General features: G+C 41.0%; 1 protein-coding gene across 2 annotated transcripts in view; it reads right to left on the reverse strand.

Moving 5' to 3' along the window:
• LOC109630487 (TOX high mobility group box family member 2-like) overlaps positions 1-22,196 on the reverse strand; it is a 75,319-nt gene that overhangs the window by 3,427 nt on the left and 49,696 nt on the right. For both annotated transcript variants that reach the window (XM_020088710.2, XM_020088712.2), the window contains 4 exons: positions 20,497-20,754; positions 4,595-4,825; positions 1,966-2,046; positions 34-432 (listed from right to left, as the gene is read on the reverse strand). In XM_020088710.2, the coding sequence (XP_019944269.1) occupies positions 34-432; positions 1,966-2,046; positions 4,595-4,825; positions 20,497-20,754 (969 nt within the window). The remainder of the gene's footprint in view (positions 1-33; positions 433-1,965; positions 2,047-4,594; positions 4,826-20,496; positions 20,755-22,196) is intronic.

Here is a 22,196-nt window from a genome sequence, read left to right on the forward strand (position 1 = left end):
AGATACCTGTGTTTTAATAATGGTTAGACCAACCTGTTGGCTGAGAGGAGGGGAATGCAGAGGTGCCTGGAGCCCCATTTGGTGTGAGATGATTGGCTGCGACTGCTGCATGCGGATTGGCTGGTTGAGCAGGGAGCTCTGGTGCAGGGAGAGCTGGGCATGGGGGTGCAGAGGTGGGCTGATCTGGAAGGGAGAAGGGGGAGAGGCACTCATGCTGGGCGGCAGCATCTGGGATTGGCTGAGGGTCTGGGCCAGAGTGTGTCGGGGCGGCCCGGCGTAGCTCTGGAGGTCTGACAGGGGGAAGGAGCCCGGTGGGCCCAGGTAGGCTGAGGAGGGCTGGGGGGGCACGCTGTACAGGGGCTGCTTGGGGGGGAGCAGGTGGGAGGGCTGGTTGGTCTGCTGGGCACTTTTTGGTTCAGGGTCATTGTACGTCTGTGGATGAAAAAAATTAGGATTTTAATTAGACAATAACATGACATTTAATCTGCAGCCTGAAACCCCCAAAACATCAACACTCATTTATCATCATTCATCAAGATCTAATGACAACATTTCTCCTCTCTCATTTTTGTAATAGCAGCATCCATTACACTTAAGACTAAACTTAAGAACTTTATCACGTATCTTAGTGATAAAACCTGTTATTTGTGAAACTGGGTCATATTTCCTGTAACCCACATTGACAAGGAAGCTGCAGTGACTTTCACAGAAATGCTATCTAATAAACGAGGGTTTTCAGGGCTTTTCCAGCATTTCTATGCTTCGATATCAGTAAACTGTATCTATTTAAAGGATAAATCATTTTATCCTGGGCCTGACAGATTTCACTATTCATTCTGCGCCACTTTGCAAAGAAAGATGAGTGATGAAGAAATAAACTTGATGTTGGGAAAGAGCTGAAGAGCTTAAAAAGAAAAAGAAAACCCAAACCACCCAAACTTGACTTTTGTCAGCTTGGCATGCTCCCACCACTCTGAGCAGGTGCAGCTGCCACAAAAGTACCACCAACCTCCCAACTCCACCCTGCCCCACCCTCCGCAGGCCTCTATGATGAGCTGTCACATTGTTCATCTCCAGCCATCAGTGTTGATTAGAAGGTAATGGAGCCCATTTGTATGAATAGAGCAGGGGCCGAGGTAATGATCAATAGACACCTTGACAGATAGATGAGAAAGGGAGAGGGACGCACGCGCACGCACACACACACACACACACACAGGACCCAAGGCAGAGAAATGAGGCTGTTTGCCTCTAGAACAAATGGAATGACAAAAGGAATCTTCCCCACACTACATTGTGTGTTGTTAATGTAAGACGGCACTAAACAATGCAATCCACAGCCTCCTCCTCGTCTTTCTGTGTTCTCCGTGCTACTGGGCTGCATGGTGCATACAAGACGACATCATTCACGGGGCAAGAAGGGATGTCGTAGATCTGAATTAGCAGGAAGATGTCAGGTGTGGAAACTGCGCAGCCAAGCTAATGATTGTTTGTGTTGATCTGAATAGACTTCCTGTTGTAGATGACGCGGTGGAGGGAAGAGATGATCCACTACGTGACACAGGTGTCTGCATGGATGAGCTCGAGTCTATTTGTATTCTGTCTTTTCTGAAGTTGCATATAAAACAGATTCAAACCTGATAGCATGTGTAGCACATGAGAGAGCAATCATTTTCTGCCCTCCATCTCTCAGAGAAGTTATGGCCATATGCTCGTACGTTCTGATTGGCTGACCCCTCCCCCAACCCTCTATCACCATACCAATTACACTTCCCCAACCCCCAACATCTGCACCCTATGGAAATGAGGTATTATTGTTCCAAAAATGGACGCCGCCTACACCACCACCACCACCACCACCACCACCACCTTGTCCTATGGAAGCCCCACCCAGCCCATTAGCAGGGATTTTTCCATCCAGTCCCTCATCAGTCTTATCCAGAGCCTGTGTGTCATAAGCGTTACCTTGGAAACCAGACTGGCTCGGTACGCGGCCAAGGCTTTCAGGTACTCTTTCTTAGCTGCCTCGGTTTTCCTCTTGTACGCCTGTGAAGAGAAAAGGAAAATCAAAACAAGAGGCTTCGGGTGAGACAAGAGGTTGACATGCTCATAAATGTGCAGACACACATCTCTCAACACACACGCACGCACGCATGCACACACACATGTCCTTAATGTTACCCTTTCCATCAGAGCCAATGGTACAGAACACCTCTATTTCCTCATCACAGCACTAATACTCTCTCATCTCAGTGTGTCTCCTTCTATTGTAGCAACACATCATTTCCATTCCAATCCACCTAGAGAAATGAACTGGAACTTTTCTCTCTCTCTCCTTTTAGCTCCACAATAACACTCCTATCAGCACACTGACATTAGTTATACACCACGATGCTTGTTGTCATTTGGCACATTAGGATGCGCTCCCTGCCTGTGCATGACTTTTGTTTGAAACTGCTTTTCCATATTTTTACAGTGATGTACGAACTTCTGCTGTCGTTCAGCTACAGTTACTGCTGCTGCCGTGTTTGAATGGACTCATTTCATCTGCATAATGAATGTGCGTTTGTAAGTGCATATGGATATCTGCATGTGTGTGTTTGCATGCAGGTATTCTTTTAGTCTATACGGAAGGTGAATAAATGTGAGTGTGTCTGTGCAGGGTTTGGCATCAGAGTGTGTGAAAATGGGGCTATTGACAGAGAGCTATAAGCATGATCATGTCATTTATGTAAAACCAAAAGGACAAAAATGTGTCTTTGTTAGTAGGAAAAAATGTATATATGTAAAGTAAATATGTTTTCAATACTAGTGTCCATACGAGCACTGGTATGGATACATGTCTTTCTCAGAGAAATATTTTTCTAACTTGAAGCCAAACCTCTCAAATGTAACATCTCAGCCATGCAAGAATTTTGCATAAATGTTAATTCAAATCAGCAAATATCTTTTTAAATGACAGGCAAAATGAACGAGACTTGAGTTTAATCCGACATCTGGTGCTAGCTTTAACTTTATACGATGACAATTTTTGATATTTGGTGCCACACACACATTTCAATCAGTGCCCATTTGTGTGCTTGATGTATATGACAAAGCACTGAAGCTCCACACCAAGAGACAGACAGACAAAAACATAACAGTCCTTGGTGGAGGTAAAACATATGCATTAATGCTTTTAAGTGCACTGTATGGAGTGGGTGATTGTCTTAATACAATATATTTTCCTAAAGGTAAACCCTGCTCAGCTCGAGAGAATTGCTAATAACAAAGAAGCTAATAACGATGTTTTTCTCGTGGTGTTCAGTACCCATAAGGCAAAGCCTCATGACCTCCTCCAACATCATCATCATTAGTATTTCCTAACTATTGCCACGGAGTTGATGTTAAATAGCAACAAAACAATAGACTGCTCTTCCTGGATAGTCGAGATGCCCTTCAGCGAAATCCAAGGACGAGACGATTGTGTATGTGTGTGTGTGTGTGGTGGGGGGGTGTCCACTAATTCTGTATTCTAGACAGGATCAAAATAGCAGGCGAGAGATATAAATAAAGAGAGTGGAAATGAGAACTTCACACATCCCTGCTTGTCAGAAGGCCAATGAAGATGCATGGTGCAGGGACGTGAGCTATGGAGGCTGCAGGGATGCAGGAGTTGTGGGCGGTACCTGGGCCTGGAGCTTTGTCACAGTTTTGTTTTGATGAAGCAAATTATTTTCACTCTTTTTTCGATGCATTTTTTAAGTATCTTTTTTAGTTTCGATGGACACCGTGATACTGAGAAAAGCTCAGATGATGCTTATGTTTTGTGACAGTTGGCAACAAGGAGAGAGACTGCGTGGGTTTGCGTGTCTGTGTGTGTTCACATATGACTGTTTGCTTTTGCAGCAAAAGCGTCAGAGTGTATTTACCCACTGCATAACATCTCAGTCCTATGGCTCCTGAAAATCTCCCCAGGTGTGTTATAATATTTTCCCATTATTGACCATTTCTTGCCTGTAATGTGTCCAACTTCATTCTCAGACTGTTTTACGGCTGCTGCTGCACAGGATACTCCCCCAACCCACCCGACTGCTCCCTCCTTCTGAATTAAATTTAGAAAGAAAATCATTTTAATGAGAGTCAGGGGAGTGGGGATAAACGGATGGATTATCTTTAGAAAGAGAAGAACTAGCTCATTAAGGTGAGCGGTATCTCACAGCAATGTTCTGGTAATTACACAGCACATAATGCCAATGAAAGACTGCCTGACTGCTGCAGCACACATGCCATCTACTGGTGGTACCAATCTGTGACTGTGTGTGTCTGTGCATGTGTGCCTGTTCTTTTGTGTGGTTGGCAATGTCTGTACAAGCAGAGAAAAACGTAAAGGTCACAGCACAGACCTGTATTTATTAGCATTTGTGCAAAACTGTGTCACATGTGGGGATGCCAATATTTCTATCCACTTAGAACTTCCTGTTTTTGGCAAGTCAAGACCAGATATGTTAATTGTAATGTTCTACAATGATCATTTCATCAGTTCTGCATGTTTGCAAATCTCCAGTGTTTCTCTCATACAGTTTCAGATCCTCCAGACGTGCGTATGTTGTACCTGCTTCTGTTCCTCTCCTAGGCTGTCCCACATGGAGGCCACAATCTTGGAGACGTCCCCAAAGGTGGCGTTGGGGTTCTGGCCCTTGATGGCCGCCTGGGTGTCTCTGAAGAAGAGCGCGTAGGCCGACACAGGTTTCTGTGGCTCATTGGGGTCCTTCTTCTTCTTCTTCTTTTGAGGTTTGGGTTTGGGCTTCATCATATCTGCAGAGGGCCGCTTGTCACTGTTTATCTAGAGGCAGAAAGAGGGATGGAGAAGAAGAGAGAGAGAGAAAAAAAGGAGAAAAAGACATTTATGGTCATAAATTAGATGAAGTGATTATTTTGCTCAAGCTAGAAAGTAGCTTTACACTTCACACTACATGCCTTAAAGCACGCAATGTATTTATGGGCACTATACATGGAATGGATTAAAAAATTATAAATATATATATATATATATATATATATATATAAACCACTGTGCATGTGATGCTCAATGTCAATAAAAAAGGTAAATAGAACATTGAAAGAAGGCTGGAGAGAGGGTGAGAGCAACAGAGTTCTGCGAAGAGCAGCCGCTGCTTTTTCTGAGAAGAGAAAACAGATCAATTTACAGACATGGGAGAAAGAAGACTAACAGGACGTCAGCTGGGCGGCAGAGAGGTGTGGTTCAGGAGAAACTGGCCAAACATGGGCTAAAAGGAAGAGGGTCCTGTTCTAATTAAAATCTTACTGATAGCATTTTCACTTGCTTTCACGTTGGTACTATTTTTTTCATTTTCAGATCTTCTTCTAGTCTTTATTTCGTCTCTTTCATGTAAATCCCAAAGAATCCAAATCCACTTTCTGAGCAAACCATAAAAAGGGATTAAATCTATATTTTTCATAGGTTGTACCCAGCTGTTTTTTTTAAGAACAGTGCACTGCAACCTCACTACATTTTCAGGAGAAAAAAAAAAACAGCTCACATCTGTGCAATGCTCTCGATCCAATACACATGAATACATTTTCATTTTCTGTGCAGGGCTCTGACGGGGAGTCAAATCCAGGTCACCTGATCCTGGTTGTGATTCTATATGGAAATTGCCTTCTTTGCCGAGGAGAGAACACATCAAGCACGGGAGAAAGAGGGAGAGGAGGGAGGGGGGATAGAGAGAGAGAGAGAGAGAGAGAAAGCGAGAGATAAGGGGAAAGAGAGGAAAGTGGTGCAGCTGAGGGCGAATGGCGAGGAAGAAGTGACGGCTTGATGTTGCCATTAGTATCAGCGAAACATCAGTTAACCAGATTTCTTGGTCGCTATAAAACAATCCAATTTCCATCCATATAATAGAAGAGATAATGACACAGTGGATATATGATGATATGCACGGGTATTATGTGAAATGAAGGATATTTATTTGCCCTATTTATGGTTGAGGGGTTGCTGAGAGTTACCTAAATGTTGTTTTGGGGCTTTAAGTGAAGCGAGAGTGAACTCCTATTTCATCAGGTTGCATTTTAGAAATTTTAAACAGCTTTGAATGTTCTCTTTCATAATCCACTGATCCTGGGTTTCAGTGTTGAAGCTCAGCAGGGGGGAGAACAAACCATGAGAAAGATTTGTCCCTGTGCGAGTATCAAAAAGCAACTCGAGGACATTTAAAGACGTTCACATCCATCTACTACATACTTATCATGGGATTAAGCAACAGCCATGTTTCCCCCTTTAACTGTCAATTGGAAAACAGGAAATGACTGCCTTTGAAAATTGCATTGTTTCAGCAAAGCATTTGCCAAACAACACATTGCATTCCACACAGCATGAAATTAACTAATCAAAATTCAAGGTCCAGGAGCACATTTGGCAGCTAAAGCAAAACTTCAAAATGGCTTTTGTGCTGTGCGAGAATGAATGGATGTTCCCATTCAGGCTGATGTGAAAGTATTGCTTGTCTATTTCACAGCTTACAGGTAATATTCATTATTTGTGTGTGTGTGTGTGTGTGTGTGTGTGCGTGAGTGCGCCTGCTTTCATTAAAAAATAATCATCCCTCACTTTTAGGCAATGAGGCAGAAGACAGACATTTGAAACGACATCTGTTCCACCCAAGCCTTTGAAGTGAAAATAGAATAAACTGAAGGTAGAGCTAATGGAATGACAAAATAGAAAAAAAAGGAAAGAAGGCTAAATAATCTCCTGGAAAATTCACATGTATTGGTACAGAGGACAGAGGGGGAAGAGTAATGACACACAGCAGCTCACAGCAGCAACACCATCAACCAAGAGAACAAGGAGCATATTTTTCATTTCTTTCTTTATTTCCCTTCTTATTGTATGAGAATCATGTTTGTGAACTTATGCAGCGGGAGGCTGTCAGAGGAAGATAAAATATCAATGAAACTGATAGAAAATAATACAGATGGCTCGACAAATCACGATAAAACAGAACTCCACTCACTGCATAGTAAAATTATTCATATTTTTGGTTTAGTTTTCCTTTATTTTGTTTTCATCCTCTGTCAATCTGTTTAATCTCAATCTATTTTTGATGTTTGCAACATTTCCCTCAGCACCTTCAGAAAAAAACCCAAGACTCGATGTCGACCAGCCACGAGATAAATTATGATCATAAAACATTTGATTTGGAACCTAAATTATACAGAAAATTAAATACAATATCTACAAGACTATGTGACTAATTATTTCAAGAGTGAAGGAACCCATCCCATAAACCATTGGGAATGATCCCTTTCCAACAACATCCACTTTTTCTTGAATTTAACCTTGTTGTCAGTAAAGTGTGTATGTAAAGAGTTTATTTTACAGCACAGTATAGTAACCTAGTGTTATTCATATTAGTTTTTACCTATATATACCTTTATTCGCCAATTAGTGCATATTCATAGGTGGTGGGACCCAGTGTGTGGAGAAAGAGACATACAGACAAAACAACAAGAAAACAACTACAAAAAAAACGAACCAATTAAAATTAAAGAGTAAAAATAAATTTAAAGATGAAGAAATAAGAGTACACTGTTCGGGTTTGTATATATTCATGGGGCTTTACAGGATAGCTGTGGTATTTTCTTCTGCTCATTCATGTATATATACACATTGCTCACCAGTTATATGCTTACATTACTTTACTTTTCACGTATATGTTGTGACATTAATTTACCGGCATTCGGATAACTTTGAGAATTGTTAAGTGGACTTTATTGAATTCTTTGAACTGTTTATTTTTAACTGATTGTTGTTTCAGTGATATCTGTTGTACCATCGTGATGTACTGACTTATTTCCTGATTTGCCACTTGAGAAGTATTGTCTTCTTGGCGATAGTTTGTGCTAGAGGTGTTACTATCTGAACGATCTGTTCATAACTGATAACAGCAACATGATCCTCACGGTTGTGGTAAACATTTCCATGGAAATAGCACCAATCAGAGACCTTGCCTCTGTGCCTGAGGATTGTGGGTAGTGTCGTACTGCTCCTTTACATTGCATAGTTGAGATCTTACAGACTTTTCTACTTTGGAGGGTCACAATATTGTGGCTGAAGAAATATCCGTTCAGAAAATGAATGAGATTTTAACTTCCAGAACCAAGCTGACGAATGATGGGTAAAGCGTTTATGATGTAATTAAAAGGCAACTGAAATCAAATAGCCAGTTACCTTGGAGAAAATTGGGGATTGCTCTGGATTTAAATATTGTAGGAAACATTTTGGATAAAGTGAGTGCATTTTACAGAATATATTCCATAGGTCTAGTTGTTTTTATAACTAGTTGGATTATGTATTTTTTCTTGAACTAATCAAACACAAAGCATCATTTGTGATTATAAAAATTTAACTTGCTCAATGTAACTGGTCGCTTTTGCTTTCACTTTGTTAGATCAATGATCTATTTTTGGAGATGACAAAATAGAAGGTGTGAAACGTGAACTGCCCACCTGTCACACTCTAATCATCCTCAACGTCTAGGAAGAGAAAAATGCATCGTTTTTGTTTATTTCAAGAAGTAGAACAATATAAGTCGAGTCTTCACTTCAAAAACTGTATATCGATAGAAAGCAATTCTCACATTCATCAAAGACAAAACCCTTCATTTTGAATTTAATCTCTGAAGCTTCACTGCTTATATCAGGGTTTAAAAAACTAAAAGTTTTAGAGTTGCTTTCTTAACTATATTTTATCCAGGTATAGTGACATTTTCTAGATTTATCTTTTGTGAGTTTGTAGCAGGTGATTTATTTCCTGTGGTTTTATAGAGTTTACTTGACCAAAAAAACGGAATATCAGCTGTTGGCTGTTTCTATGAAATAACTCCAATATTGGAAAAAGGTAGTTGTTTTTGTCTCTCTCCCTTTTCCTTTCATCGACAATATTTTCATCACAGTGCTTTTACTTTCCGGCTGTACAAATTATTGTCGGTGGCTAAACAAACACACCTCGTCTCCGCTATATAATATCAAGCTCATTCTCCCTGGTTCGCTCGTGCAGGTGAAGAGAACAGTAATGATTATGACAGCTGTTGTTGTCAGTTGAGAAAAACTCACATCCCTTATTCATAGTGCAACGTCTTGTGGCTGAGCTGCATTCTGGCCTATTTTCTGATACTGTCAGTGGAGAGATTGGTATCTGCTCCTCTTCTCGGAGGGATTTCTCCCAGTGTGACTGTCAATGCAAAAGGGTGAGTTCTGTAAAGTAGCTCCTTGATCACGATGTGCTGACATTGGATTCTGATGCCATCTGTCTCTTGTCCTGGGTTTGGGAGGTTGCAACTGCCCCCTCCCAAAAAATGGATCATCAGTGTTTTGGTGCTGATACCAAAACATCTCCATCTTTTTCATTTCCTAAAAAAATATAAATTTTTTGGGGGAAAACACAAATGGCTGGTCTACAAAAAAAGAGTATTTAATCGATAACCAGCTTTAGCCATGATGACATCAGTGGTTTTGAATTATGTATGTATTTTTTTTTACAGTACTACAGTATTTTTTTTTTACACAAGAACACACTTTGATAATACATATTTCCAAAAACAGCACATGGTTGTCGATAGCTAGGACCAACATGTCCTGTGCAGAACAGCAGAGTCTGTTTGTTTTGTCCACAGTTTTCTAGTTCACCTGCAAAAGACTAAACTAAAGCGTCAGCCTTAGCTTGCTCATCTCATCAGCATTTCTGTTGTCGGAGAGAGAGAGAGAGAGAGAGAGAGAGAGAGAGGAAGGGGTGGTGGATGGAGGGAGAGAGGGAGGTAGCTGTAATTCTGAATGGACAGCAGTGCACTGGCAAGACAAGATTAGAATTGACAGTCTGATAACTGCGTCACTATCAAAACAGCAGAGAAAGGGAGAAATAGACTGGGGGTAGGGGGTTGGAGGGCTGAGAGAGTGAGAGAAGAGTGGAGATATGAGAGACAGAGAGACAGAGAGAGAGAGAGAGAGAGAGAGAGAGGGGAGTGAGTTGATGTAAAGAGAGCAGATAAAAGGAGAAGGGGCGGTGGAGTGATGTAGAGAGAAGAGGCTCGATAACAAAAAGGACGGGCGAAGACGCGGAGGCCGACAGAGTTTAGGAGACATGAAAATTAGATAGTAAAACCAGGTAATGGTATGGCACCGTGTAAAAGTGTTTGTCCAATCACAGCCTCCTGAATATGTGCATCATCATCATCATCATCATCATCATCATCATCATACGCTGAGCATGAAAGTGGAGAGTGCATCATGGTGCATCGATTTCAAAAGGCCATAAAAACAAACAGGACTCCTGAACTCTGAGATGAACGCTCCCTCTTTCACAGCGATGGTCATTACACCAGAGCAGGACGCAGATCCACCGAGCGCGAACCTCCATCAAATCTGCATGACCCTCACCTCCAAAGTCTATATACGTGTACATCGCTCCACGGATCTCAAGTCAAACGCCAAACAGCTGTAAAATGGGAAAACACAGACACGCCACCGGCTTTCAGCGCGTTGTACAGTTTGCGTCAGTGTCTAAGCATCAGCGGAGAATACAAGGCAAATCCATTTTCACATGCTATTTTTTTTTCCTTCAGAGAAATATCGTCTGAACATGTAAGGGCCTGAAGAATGAGATAAAGTACAAGCACTACCCAGCAGCTGACTGTGATACAGAGGAGGCGCTTTAAAGCAGCAGCTCAACAACATCAATCAAAAAGACTGGTGCTGAAATAATCTAATGGAAGCAGATTTAAATGGGAGATTTTTTTGTATAATGAGACCACATTTATTATTGTTATTTTCTCAGTACTGTACTGTTAAAAAACTTTTTCCTTTTTAAAATAGGCTTTTAAAGAGGCATGAAGAAAGCTGGTGACACATGCTGGAAATAATTCTTCTGGCTGAGTCTGAAATCACTTCGCAGAGTGTGAAATTTATGTATATTTGCCCTCAAAACTTCCCACAATGGAAAAGATAATAGAAGCGTCCATGCCATGCACACCACTTTCAGCAAACAGCCTCAAAATATGATGCATGGCGTTTTACAGATGCAAAAATAACAGGTAATCTGACACTGCACCTCTTAGTGATGGTGTCAGTAAAAAGTGTTTTACAAGGGACTGATTTTGCGACCCCTGCTGTCATACGTGGAAATTGCAAAATATATTCAATTCCAATTCTATTTCAATTATTATTATTTTCAATATTTTCATTGATTCCACTGAGAACTATTCATGGATCCTGATGGAAAAAAACTCCGACATGTTAAGGGGACTGATATTTATGAGTGTGTGGAATTTGGTGCAGATCCAAATAACAATCCTGATCTAGTAAATTTAAATGTTTAAATGTTTAAATGTTTATATGGTGACTGTCGGGCCTTGGTGGAGGTATGTGCCATTCCTTTGTTTCCCATGATTCTCTTGAGTCAATCGATTTAGGATCATCAACATTCAGCAACACGACTGTTTGCTACATTACCTAACATAGTAGAGTATATGGTACAGTATATGTGAAAATAGATCAACTGCTGAAACTATTCCATACAACTATATATAGCTATAGTTAGTCCACTAATATAGAGATAAATACATATCTTTAAAAATGCACATGTGGTGGCAGTGGTACAGATCTCTTCAACAGCACAACCCTCTCCACACCAGCATGCTGGAAAGAAGCAGAGCTTAGTGCAGCTGTTAGAGACTGTAAGCCTTTGTGGGTTTATAAATAGATAAATGGCCATGGTTGGACTAGCAGCAGTGAGAATAATGTAATTTCAAGATGCCATATATAATTTTTCTGCAATTTTCACCACCAGCTGTAATTCGTAGCCTTAAGGAAAAAGTGGGTTCCTGACGTTTGTGTTAGTGCAACAAAAATAACACAACACAAATGCACATGTCTTCCATGAGTGGCTAGAAAATCAAGTTAAAATAAATACATAATATATATATATATATATATATATATATTTAATCAATTTGCTTACTGCAGGTTGTAAAAATGTATACAGTACAGAAATATACGATGAACACAATCCAAAGTTTTTCCGCACATCTTTATGTATTTAAAATATATTATATATATATAACCTGATGTCAGTTTGTTTGGTTTAGAGTATGATCAGATGGTTTTGGAGCAGAAGAGAACCAAAGCTGGAGAAGGTTTTTGAGAAAAAAGGAAGCAGGATTTGTTAAGATATATAATTGTAGTTGGGATTATATGGGCTCACGTTTAGTTTTTTTATAACATGCATTTAGTCATTATTTAGATATCGGTTTCAGCTAGCATTTCAAAGTGCACCTGTACATAATGCTGTCAGGATTGCTATCTTACAAAATGTTGGCAGGCAAGACGAGAATGTAAACAAAGCTGTTTGAGATCTACACAATTCAACCTTCTCTACACTACGTCTGCTTGTTGCTGCCATAAATGGAATACAAAACACAAGATGGTTTTTAAAATACTTTCTTACACCCTGTTCGAATATTATACATTTTGCGAGAGTCAACTACAACCTGTCAATTATTTCACAATCAACCCTGTGTTCGTCTCGTCTTGGTATATTCCCATCATTTAGTTTGCAGTGAGAGCTCGATGGGTTCCAACATATACTGTGCCCTCCTCATCTGGAAGCTATTACGGTTCCATGTCAGACTGCCCATCTGTAAGCAATGAGCGAGACTGCATGTCAAAGCCGCCGCACAGATCTCTGAGTAGAACCAGGCACAGTCCAGAGAGCAGCGCTCATCAAATAAAAATACAGCCCAGCCCAAACAAAAATGTACCGGAAGTGCCGATTCATGGTCGCGATCTGAAAGACATGAAAGCCCGTCAGCAGGAATCGTATAGACCTTATCCATAAAGAGTCCATTATGGAATTTGTATCCAGTTTTGGTACGTTGCCATTACAAATATACAAGGTCTTTAGGGTGTGGAGTGTTCTGTTAGTGTTTTCCAGACATGCATGGTTATGGATTTGACTTTCGAGCAATATTCCCATCGCTGATGTTTTAATTCAGACTCCAGCCCAAAGCCGTGGTTGAACTAAGCTGCATGATTTATCTGAATCTGGGAGATGAGTGACAGCTCTGAGGAGCTCCTTCCTACAAGCTTAGCTTCACAGTGCTGGACCTACTTAATCAGTCTAAATTGCAGAGTTGAGGCCCTTGTATTTGGTAATGTGGTGAAAACAGTGGCGAGTGAGAGCTAATTAGATTAACGGTAGTTTAACGAGCGGTTGGAGGGGCCCCTGTAGATTGGATTTTAATAAATAGTGGCAAAAGCATCTGCTCTGCACATCCTGGCTCTGCTGGCATCCTAATTGGCCCCAGTGGGTTGCTGTAGCACAGCGCTACACAGCGCAATTTAGAAAAGGGGAAAAAAGGCAAAATGCTTATTTCCTCTCCAGGTAAGTGTGGGAAATTTAAGATTAAATAGTTTTTTATGATTGCACGGCCTCACAAGCAAAGCTTTATCAACATTTAAACAAATATGAATATTATTTCAAAGGCATTTACCATCACAGATCCTCCACAAAATGCCCACAAAGCAGGATGTCTATGTCAAAATAAAACCTTTTGACATATTCATCTCTTTCCATTGTTTGTTTTCAAGATGAAATGCTCCCATGATGAGGTCTTTGTAGAGGCAACAGCACAGAGAGGGAAAAAAAACAATTAATCAAACATGAATGAGCGATCATAGCAGGGTTATTTCCATAGCAACAGCCCAAGGGGACAACTTGAACGCTTTAATGTGAGCTGGTGATGTCTCTTTGTAAACATCTGCACAGTGGGGGGAGAAAGCCAATGAGAGAGCTTGGCAACAGAGGCATCACAGGGCAGCAACCTCTTGGTATCAATCGAAGTTTCCATTATCTGGTGTTGAAAGGAACGAAAAGTGCTCTGAAATATACTATTCAGGAGCATTTGGAGTTGATAAGCATCTTTGTATTAGTGCTGTTAAGTGTCCAAAACACTAACATGGTTTTCATTGAAGCTTGTACCTGATGTTTCAAGACATATAGACGTAATTGAAAAATGGCTCAAGAAAGCACATGAAAAACATTCATGCAAATGTTCCCTCTCCACATTATTTCTCTTACATCAGGCAGCGAATCACAGTCATAATCTCTCATGCCTTATGCAACCTGCAACCAGCAGGTTCTTTCAGCCTCCAGCTGTGACCAACAGCAGGTAGTGTGCAAGTACACAAGCAGAACAAACTGTTATTGTCAAGGGTCCCATGTTGGTGGCCCAAAAAGGCACTGAACTAATTGTCATTTCATTATATTTCCCAGACATGGGAGGAGCAAGGTGTTGATGTCGACGTAATATGCTTTCTTAAGCCACTGAGGCACGAGAGCTGAGGAGAAGAGAAAAAAAAGAGAAGGCCTGGTGCTCGGAGCTCAGAGAGCGACCTGATTGCAGTCTAAAAATGACAAGAGCAGCATAAGTACACAGCAGAGTAGTAATTCAGTCAACCTCAACGCTCTCAGCATATAAAATGGGAAAAGAACAGCTTTTTCTTCTCAGTGGTCCACACTCAAGTCTGCAATGTGCTAACCTCCAGTTTTAATTGAAATGCATAGAAACAAAATATCCACAAACAAATTAAATCGACGGAAAAGATATGAATAAGGACTTTCCCTCCCTCGGGTGAAACAGCTTTGCGGTGACGAGGCAGAACGTGCAGCCTGGCAGCACCACCGCTGGCAGGAGCCGGTATCCGTCACCTCCGTATAAACACTCTCGTCCCAAACCTCAGCGGTTCCTTGGGCGAGAGTAATGGCTTCTTTGCGCTGGGCTGCACAGTGCTATTGTAGAATCACAGAGCGGTTAATTGAAACAAATGACTCTAATAATGGGACATTATCCCCACAGGCTGGCTTTGTGGTGGGCCTAATTAGCGTTGCGGTGGCGGCGAGGAGGACGAGTCACCACGCTGATCCCTCAAAGGAGGCAGCCGAGGCCCCCTTTTAAGTGGCCAGTACGGGATTCTCCTGCTTGCAGCGTGCGAGGGTGCCAGGGGTTTTCAAAACCAGCGTGGCAAAATGTAAACATGTTTAGTCACCCCTCAGGTCCCTCGGAGGATAATTCCCCCACAGCCTGCTCAAAAGGGTTGAGGTCGCAACATGTAAATCAATTACTAGCATTATTACTGAATTTAATGTAAGGGGGTTTTTTTATTTGAAGAATGTCAGAAACAGTAACTCATGCACGTCACTATTTCTTAAAGTTACATCTTCTTCTCTTGTCTTATACATTGAACGCTATAATACTCTGAAGTTAAATATTTACAGTCATACTAAATATTTTTGCATTTTATGCATAATAAATTGATCATTTCTAAATTGTTGCAGAACACTATTCAATTAATGGACACACTGATTGAACAGCTAATTGTTTCAGCAGTAGTTCTGATCATTGCCAACTCTTCAACCCGCTGTCCTCTTGCATGTCATCACGTTCCCCTCTGAAGTGCCAATGGCCCGAAACTAATATGACAACATGAGATATTGTTTTCCAGATGTATTTTGATCACCACAGAAATCTGTTTTTGCCATTCCTAATTGTTTACCCTTGTACATGATGATCTCAGAAAGTCAGCTGTAATGCAGTGTTCAAATCTCTGTGACCAAGCTGTTTTAAATATTCATTAGTCGTAACAGTCGCCTAAGGTTATTTGAATTAGTACTATGAATATTCATGAACTGCAATGAATGTGCATTTGTTTTTAATGCTCAATCCGTTAATACTCCTCTTCATTACTTCTCTCCGAACCCTGTATAATAAGCTGCACAAAGCTAAGCTTTGCTTTTTTTTTTTAAAAGCATGGTTCTCTTTGGAAGCCCATTTGTTTCAGTTTAAATGAAACGGGAGTGCCCTTCCAATTATCCTGCTGTCATTTCTCTTGACAACTACAAGACACATTGTTCGCCTCTCTTGTGCAGCGTAGCACTGAGGGGCATCTGTCTTTTTGTGAAATGAAAAGCCACAACAGAAAACATTTCTACTGTAACAAAAAGTGATTTATCTGGGAATGTCACCAAGATGTCATATCTATCCCTGTGAAAGGCAGCAGAGCAAGCAGGTCATATGAGATATGTCTTAAACCTTCACTAGAGTAAAAAGATTGCTGTTTCAATTTTTAAAAAAAGAACATGAGTAATCCAGCTGCATTGAGCATGTGAAGTCGAATCAAACTGCAAATTCAGGTGACTTTTTGTTTGATAAAGTTTATTCCAAGACAGTTCTCATTAGATAGCAGGCAGTGGATGGAACCTGGAAAATGGAAAAGGTGATTCTTCAAGTTCGGCCGTGATGTACATCTACAGAGTAGATTTCACTGCCTGCGCTGTGTATAACCTTCTTTATAGTCACCTCTCTGCTTCTGCATTTACAATTGTGGCTACATTTCACATTTTTCTACATGTTTCACATTAAAAATATTTTTGTTGATAGTTGTACTGTGACCTTTTGGTCTTGATTGGGCCTCTCTCCAACAATCCCTGTTCTGTCAATAACCCCAGCTGTCAATACAGTTTTTATGTCGCAGCTTTAAAATAGTTATGGCCTTTCCCCTTTCCCCCTCCTTTCTATGTCCTAAATGCCAAGTGATGCAAAAAAAATTTCCTTTCACAGATTAAATGAAATCAAATGAAGTCAAGCTCACATGACCTTGTGGCAATCATTGGCTCAGACATGGACTGATCCTGGAAATAAAGGCTCACACATGTACGCAGTAAACACACCGCTAGCTTAACATGCTGCACAGTGCAAACACACTGCAGTGATGCACGACTGCACAGACGCGCTAACGCACTCAGTATTTCTCGTCCAAACCATTTTCAAGTCAAAGTGCCATGATCACCAATATTTTTTATTTTACCTATAATCAAATTATATGTTTATCAATGATATGTATAATGAGAAAACGATTATTATCATTGAGCTCTCTGTCCAGGCTCTTTCAGCTCCTTATTTCATATTCAGCAAATTTAAGCCAATAAGTTATTTTCTCAGAATATGGCTGAGACAAAATCAGAGCAAAAAGAGAGCGTGCACCAGGTGATCACCGACAGACATGCAAAGGCAGTTTAAAATTTGCTATACTACACAATATACCATATGAGCAATTAATTTACAGCTTGTTACTCAACCATCATACATCCTGCCAAAATATTAATCGAGCACCACATGTTTAACAAAACCAAACAAAATTCCCATCAAGAGGAATCTGACTCCATCTGTGGCACAAACTACTTTCTCTGGCAGCTGCTTTTTTGGGTGGCACAGTTTTTTGTCTCTCCTGACTGGCCTCATTGCACCAATAATGAGACAGGGGCTGGTGCTCTGTTTCAATATTTAAACGTGCTGGTGCCCCTCAAGGCTCCATGTTGGGGCCGTTCTGCAAAATCCCCCACGACCCCTCATTACCGTCTGCTGGCGAGTGTCCCTCCTCCACTTTCTCCAAAGAGATCATTCTTGCTGGCATGTCCCTCTGCTGCAGCCTCAGCCAGACCTAAGCGATCAGGGGTCTTGTTGAACATGAGGCCCCCGGGTGCCATCTCTTTCCCCGAGTGCCTGGGTGGCAGAAACTGACAGCTAAGGTTGAAACAGGGATTCTCCCCGAGTGGTGAGCATTCATATGACAGCATGTTGCAATTCACAGAATCCAGTCATCCAAGACTTGGCTCTTTCTGCCTCGATTCAAAGAAGCTGACGGAGCAGGTCGGCATTGCAGGGAGGAGTTAAGAGAATGTAAGACTTTATCTGATTGACATCTCAGTCATTTAGGGCTGAGGTTGCTGCTCTGCTTGTTGTGGTACAATGGTACAATTTCAAGTCTGAGAAATGGTTACGAACAATGTGCAAAAGCAGCACAAATGATCAACTCCTGCATCTGGATTTGAAAATAATGGGAAAAAAACTAAACTTCAACGCAATTCAAATGTATGAGCTCTGAAATTTGACACACCCGCTTCACATCCTTTTGATTTACCAGCTAATATTTTTCTGCCGCCTGTAGAGTCATGATCAGATGGAAAAGAGCAGGTTTTCAGACACAATGAATTTAGCAGAAAACACGGGGCTCCTGCAGAAACAGGAGCCATTCTACGGGTCAGGAATCTCAGCATTATTATATAGCCAAGTCTTAATGTATAACACGCCACAAGGCTGAACCGATGCAAAGCGATGTGCCTGTGCAGCATGGTGATGATGGTCAATCCACTGCTCTAAATCGTGTAATGATTTAACTGTGTTTGCTGTAGGATCGATGTGCGCTGAAAAAGAGAATCCCAAAGCAGGGAGAAGTTTACAGAGCTTTAGCCTTAGGCTCAATGTTGTACAAAAACCAGCAACAGCATCCCTGGAGATGACGCATATCTGTTGCTCCAGCTGAGCTTGTACTTGTAGGAGGTTTATATGTGCACTGAAGGGTAGCTTTTATTCAAGGGAAGTGTATCCTTAAGGTAACACTGTCGAGTTTTTATTTGCTTCTTCAGTGATGGTGAAGGTAGACTTGAATGATTAGCGTTTTGGTTTTCCAGCCATCTCCTCCAATTTTCTGGGCTTCACTGTAAGGCTTTTGTCAATACAATACAACAAATGTAGAAGCCACGTCTCTTCGATTCCAACCGAGAGCCTATTTCCACACGTACTATTCTTTAAGTGTTCAGCAGACATAAATTCAATCTTCCTTATCATACTTTTATCAGTAGGAAATTAAGGTTAATTGACTTTGTTGGGGAAACATCAAACGAAACGTCGCTGATGGAACCAAACTGAAAATAACATCATCTTCAATTGCTTTAAAATATTTCTCAATATACAGCCTACTTTCCTATTCCTCAGCCTCAGAAATAAGCTCCTCTTGTCCCAGGAGATAATAAATGAATTGAATCCCCACACACCAGCCCCACCATACACCCCCCACCCCACTCCTTCTTCCTTATCGGTCATCTATTTTTCCAGAGTAAGCTATTACTTGCTGCGGTTGCTTGGCAACAAGAAATATTAATAGCGGCTATTATTAGTCGAGCTCTGCTAGAGTAGTACTAAAATGTGGAAGAGGGAAACATGAATGTGTTACATAAATCTCTGGACCTTTCACAGTGTGTGCAAGTCTCTGTTTTTACGGTGATTTATTGCGATGACGGTTCATTTATGAGAAAAGGGGGTGTGAAATAAGAAAATGGAACATTACCCTGAAGGGCTATTTGAAAATAAATAATTGCAAAGGTGAAACAAAAGCTGTTTAAGACGCAGCGACTCCCTCTGTGTTTCCTGCTAAATTGTTATTGGCCAAAAAAGGCTGCTTTGTTACATACAGTCCTAAATGTATAAACGTATACATACTGCAAGCATGCAACCAGAGACAGTATATATGTTGCCAGCTACGGAAATCAACTAATCCAAATGAATATATAGGTTTTGTCCAAGCAGCGATCAGCACTGAAAGGCAGATCAACTGTAAATGTTCCCATCAACACCATGTTTCTCCTGCACCAAGCATATTCAGCACAGTAGCCAGTGGATTGTGACCTAATCCTGAAGACTGGCTTTAATAGAGGCCTTAGCTACCACCCACGGAAAAAAAAAATGGAGCCTGCAACTTATGCAGTTTGATTCTGAAAATCACATAAGACCTGATTAACGGAGGATAAATGCCACGGATGCTCACATTAAAGCATAAATATTCATGATGGAGGGCAGAGAGAGAAAAAAAGTAATATTTATGTCAGATGAAAGTATATAACGTTGAATAATTCACCATACAGCCCATCTATAATTCATCTGGTTCGATCCAATGATTAAAGCATTTGAATGTGTTCGCCAGGGGTGTTTACATGTTCAGTCTTGAAGCATGTTTAACACAAAAAAGTCCCTCAACTGGAGGGGGTGGGAGCGGGGGTCCTCAGAATCCTTCTGAAAAGAAAAAGTAGCTGACAAGGGATATCCCCTCTCCCCGTCAAGATCTTCTATTCGAACCCCCCCGCTCCATCCCTTCCCGGTTCACTTTTTGCTTTGCCGATCAGAACGAATGAAAATGTGCAACACTAAGTTTCTTGCTCGTCTTTCTTGGCTCACTTTGAGGCAATGAAATCTTTGAGTGTTGCAGCTGAACAGATATTAAAGGAGCTCTGCTGCAAAGGTCTGGGTGATAACGAGGCGGCAGCTCTCTGTGTTTATAAATGTTGCATGTATAAGGCTTGTGTCATTGCTGCATACATGCATTTGTATGAGTCTCTAATGCAAGCATCATGAGATTAATCATTTTGTGGAAACATTTCAGAAAGAATGATCTTTCCATGACACGAACAGAGAAAATGTTCTCTGCGCTGACTTGCTAGCTCCCCTCTAAAGCCCTCTGACCGCGAAGACTAATTGCCTACCACAGCGCTTGACTTGCATGATCACAAAGGGCAGCGGCAAATCGGGGACGGACAAGAAAAGGTGTACTCACTGAGTGCATAGGCCCTGACAGGAGGTGGGTGTCCTGACCCAGCATGTTGGACATCATGAGGGCGGGCAGCTCAGGGTAGGAGTAGGTGTTGAGCAGGCCATTGTGAGGCAGGGAGTGGAATGGGTAACCCGACTCGTGCTCCATGAGGTGCAGCAGAGAAGGGTCTGCGTGGTTCGGGGGTGTGATGGGAGGAATCTCGTAGTCTTCATCGCCTGCTCCTCCTCCGCCGCTGTTGCCTCTGCCCTGACTGGAGTAGCTCTGGAAAGGCAGAGAAAAGAAAGATATAAACAAGGATTCACCCTTTGACTCTACTCATTTTTGCTACATCTTCAAATTTGCAGATCATTTATTCCCAATGTACAAAAAACCAGAGAAATACAGTGAACAGTTTGTGTGGGAGAAAGCACATGTCAACATAGACCTGCATCTCACAATAGTGCCACATTTACGTGCAACATAAATAAAACCGGAGGCTGATTTCAACAAAAGGAAAAACTTGTTGATGAAACAATTGTGCTGTTGGACAAATGTTCAACAGGCGAGAAACGGGGAAAAAAAGGATTTTCCACAGTAATTAAAACACCTCAGAAGTGGCTTTTAAATGCACCTGCTGATTTTCTTTTTCTTTATTTTATTCTATTTTGCAGCAACAGCAGACACTGAACTGCAGAAGTCAATTCGGGCTGTTTTGCTGAAAATAAAAATAATTAGAAATGCAAATTGCTGCGCTTACAAAAGTGTAAAGAATTCATTCATACACAGCAAATTAATTAGAGTAAGACAACAACAGCTGCAGCGCAGAATAATTTGCCTCACAACCTTCGACAGCTTTAAAGCAACAAACTGTCAGCCTGCACACCTATGAAATGCACTTAATCGAATTAATAACATGGAAAAAAACACTACTGCCAGTGTATTTATGATCTCATTATTGTAATGCCAATCACTTTTTGTTGAAAAAGAAAAAGTCTCTCACATTCCTCTTTGTGAAATGTATCCGGTATGTTCAAATGTCCTGGCCCATGAGGTAAAACAACACAGATTTTATGGCACTAATAAGGTGATACATGAGCAGAGCCTGCCGTCTTTTCCAGTGACGTTCTTGACATAATATTACCCCGAGAAATATGGTTTTGTGCTCTCAAAAAGCATACTGAGGGTATTCACCAGGGAATGAAAAGCAATTTTGTCAGAGGCAATCTGATGCCAACTCCCCTTTATAATGACTGAAGAAAATTAATCATCACAAATAATATTCCAGTGTCAGCCATTCAAGAGCTTTTTAATAGAATTTTTATTATTCATGTCTCGTGGTACACATCAACTAGTCCGTTCTGCAACATTTCAGAAATCAATTCAATATCATCTTCGTGTAGGCTGTCATCTCGCCTGCCAGTGCGGCAATTCATCTTGCAAACAAATACTTTTAGAAAACAAATGGCGAGAAATGTCGAGGAATAGCTACAAAGTCCCCACTAGCAGAGCTGCTGCTTGAAGATAGGATAAAAGTCTCATAATGTGCACTATCATTAGGGAGCAAATAATAATAATAAAAGGGAGTATGTTTATGTGATGTGCTATTTTCTTTTCCCATAACAGTCACTCTCCTCGCTTGGTGCTTGCTCAGAAATATTATCACTGACAATTCCTTTTCCCATGGTAAAGATTTTACAAATATTTGTTTTTCTATTGTCTAACAA

This window comes from Paralichthys olivaceus, chromosome 6, assembly GCF_024713975.1.
Source record: "Paralichthys olivaceus isolate ysfri-2021 chromosome 6, ASM2471397v2, whole genome shotgun sequence".
Taxonomy (NCBI): Eukaryota; Metazoa; Chordata; class Actinopteri; order Pleuronectiformes; family Paralichthyidae; genus Paralichthys; species Paralichthys olivaceus.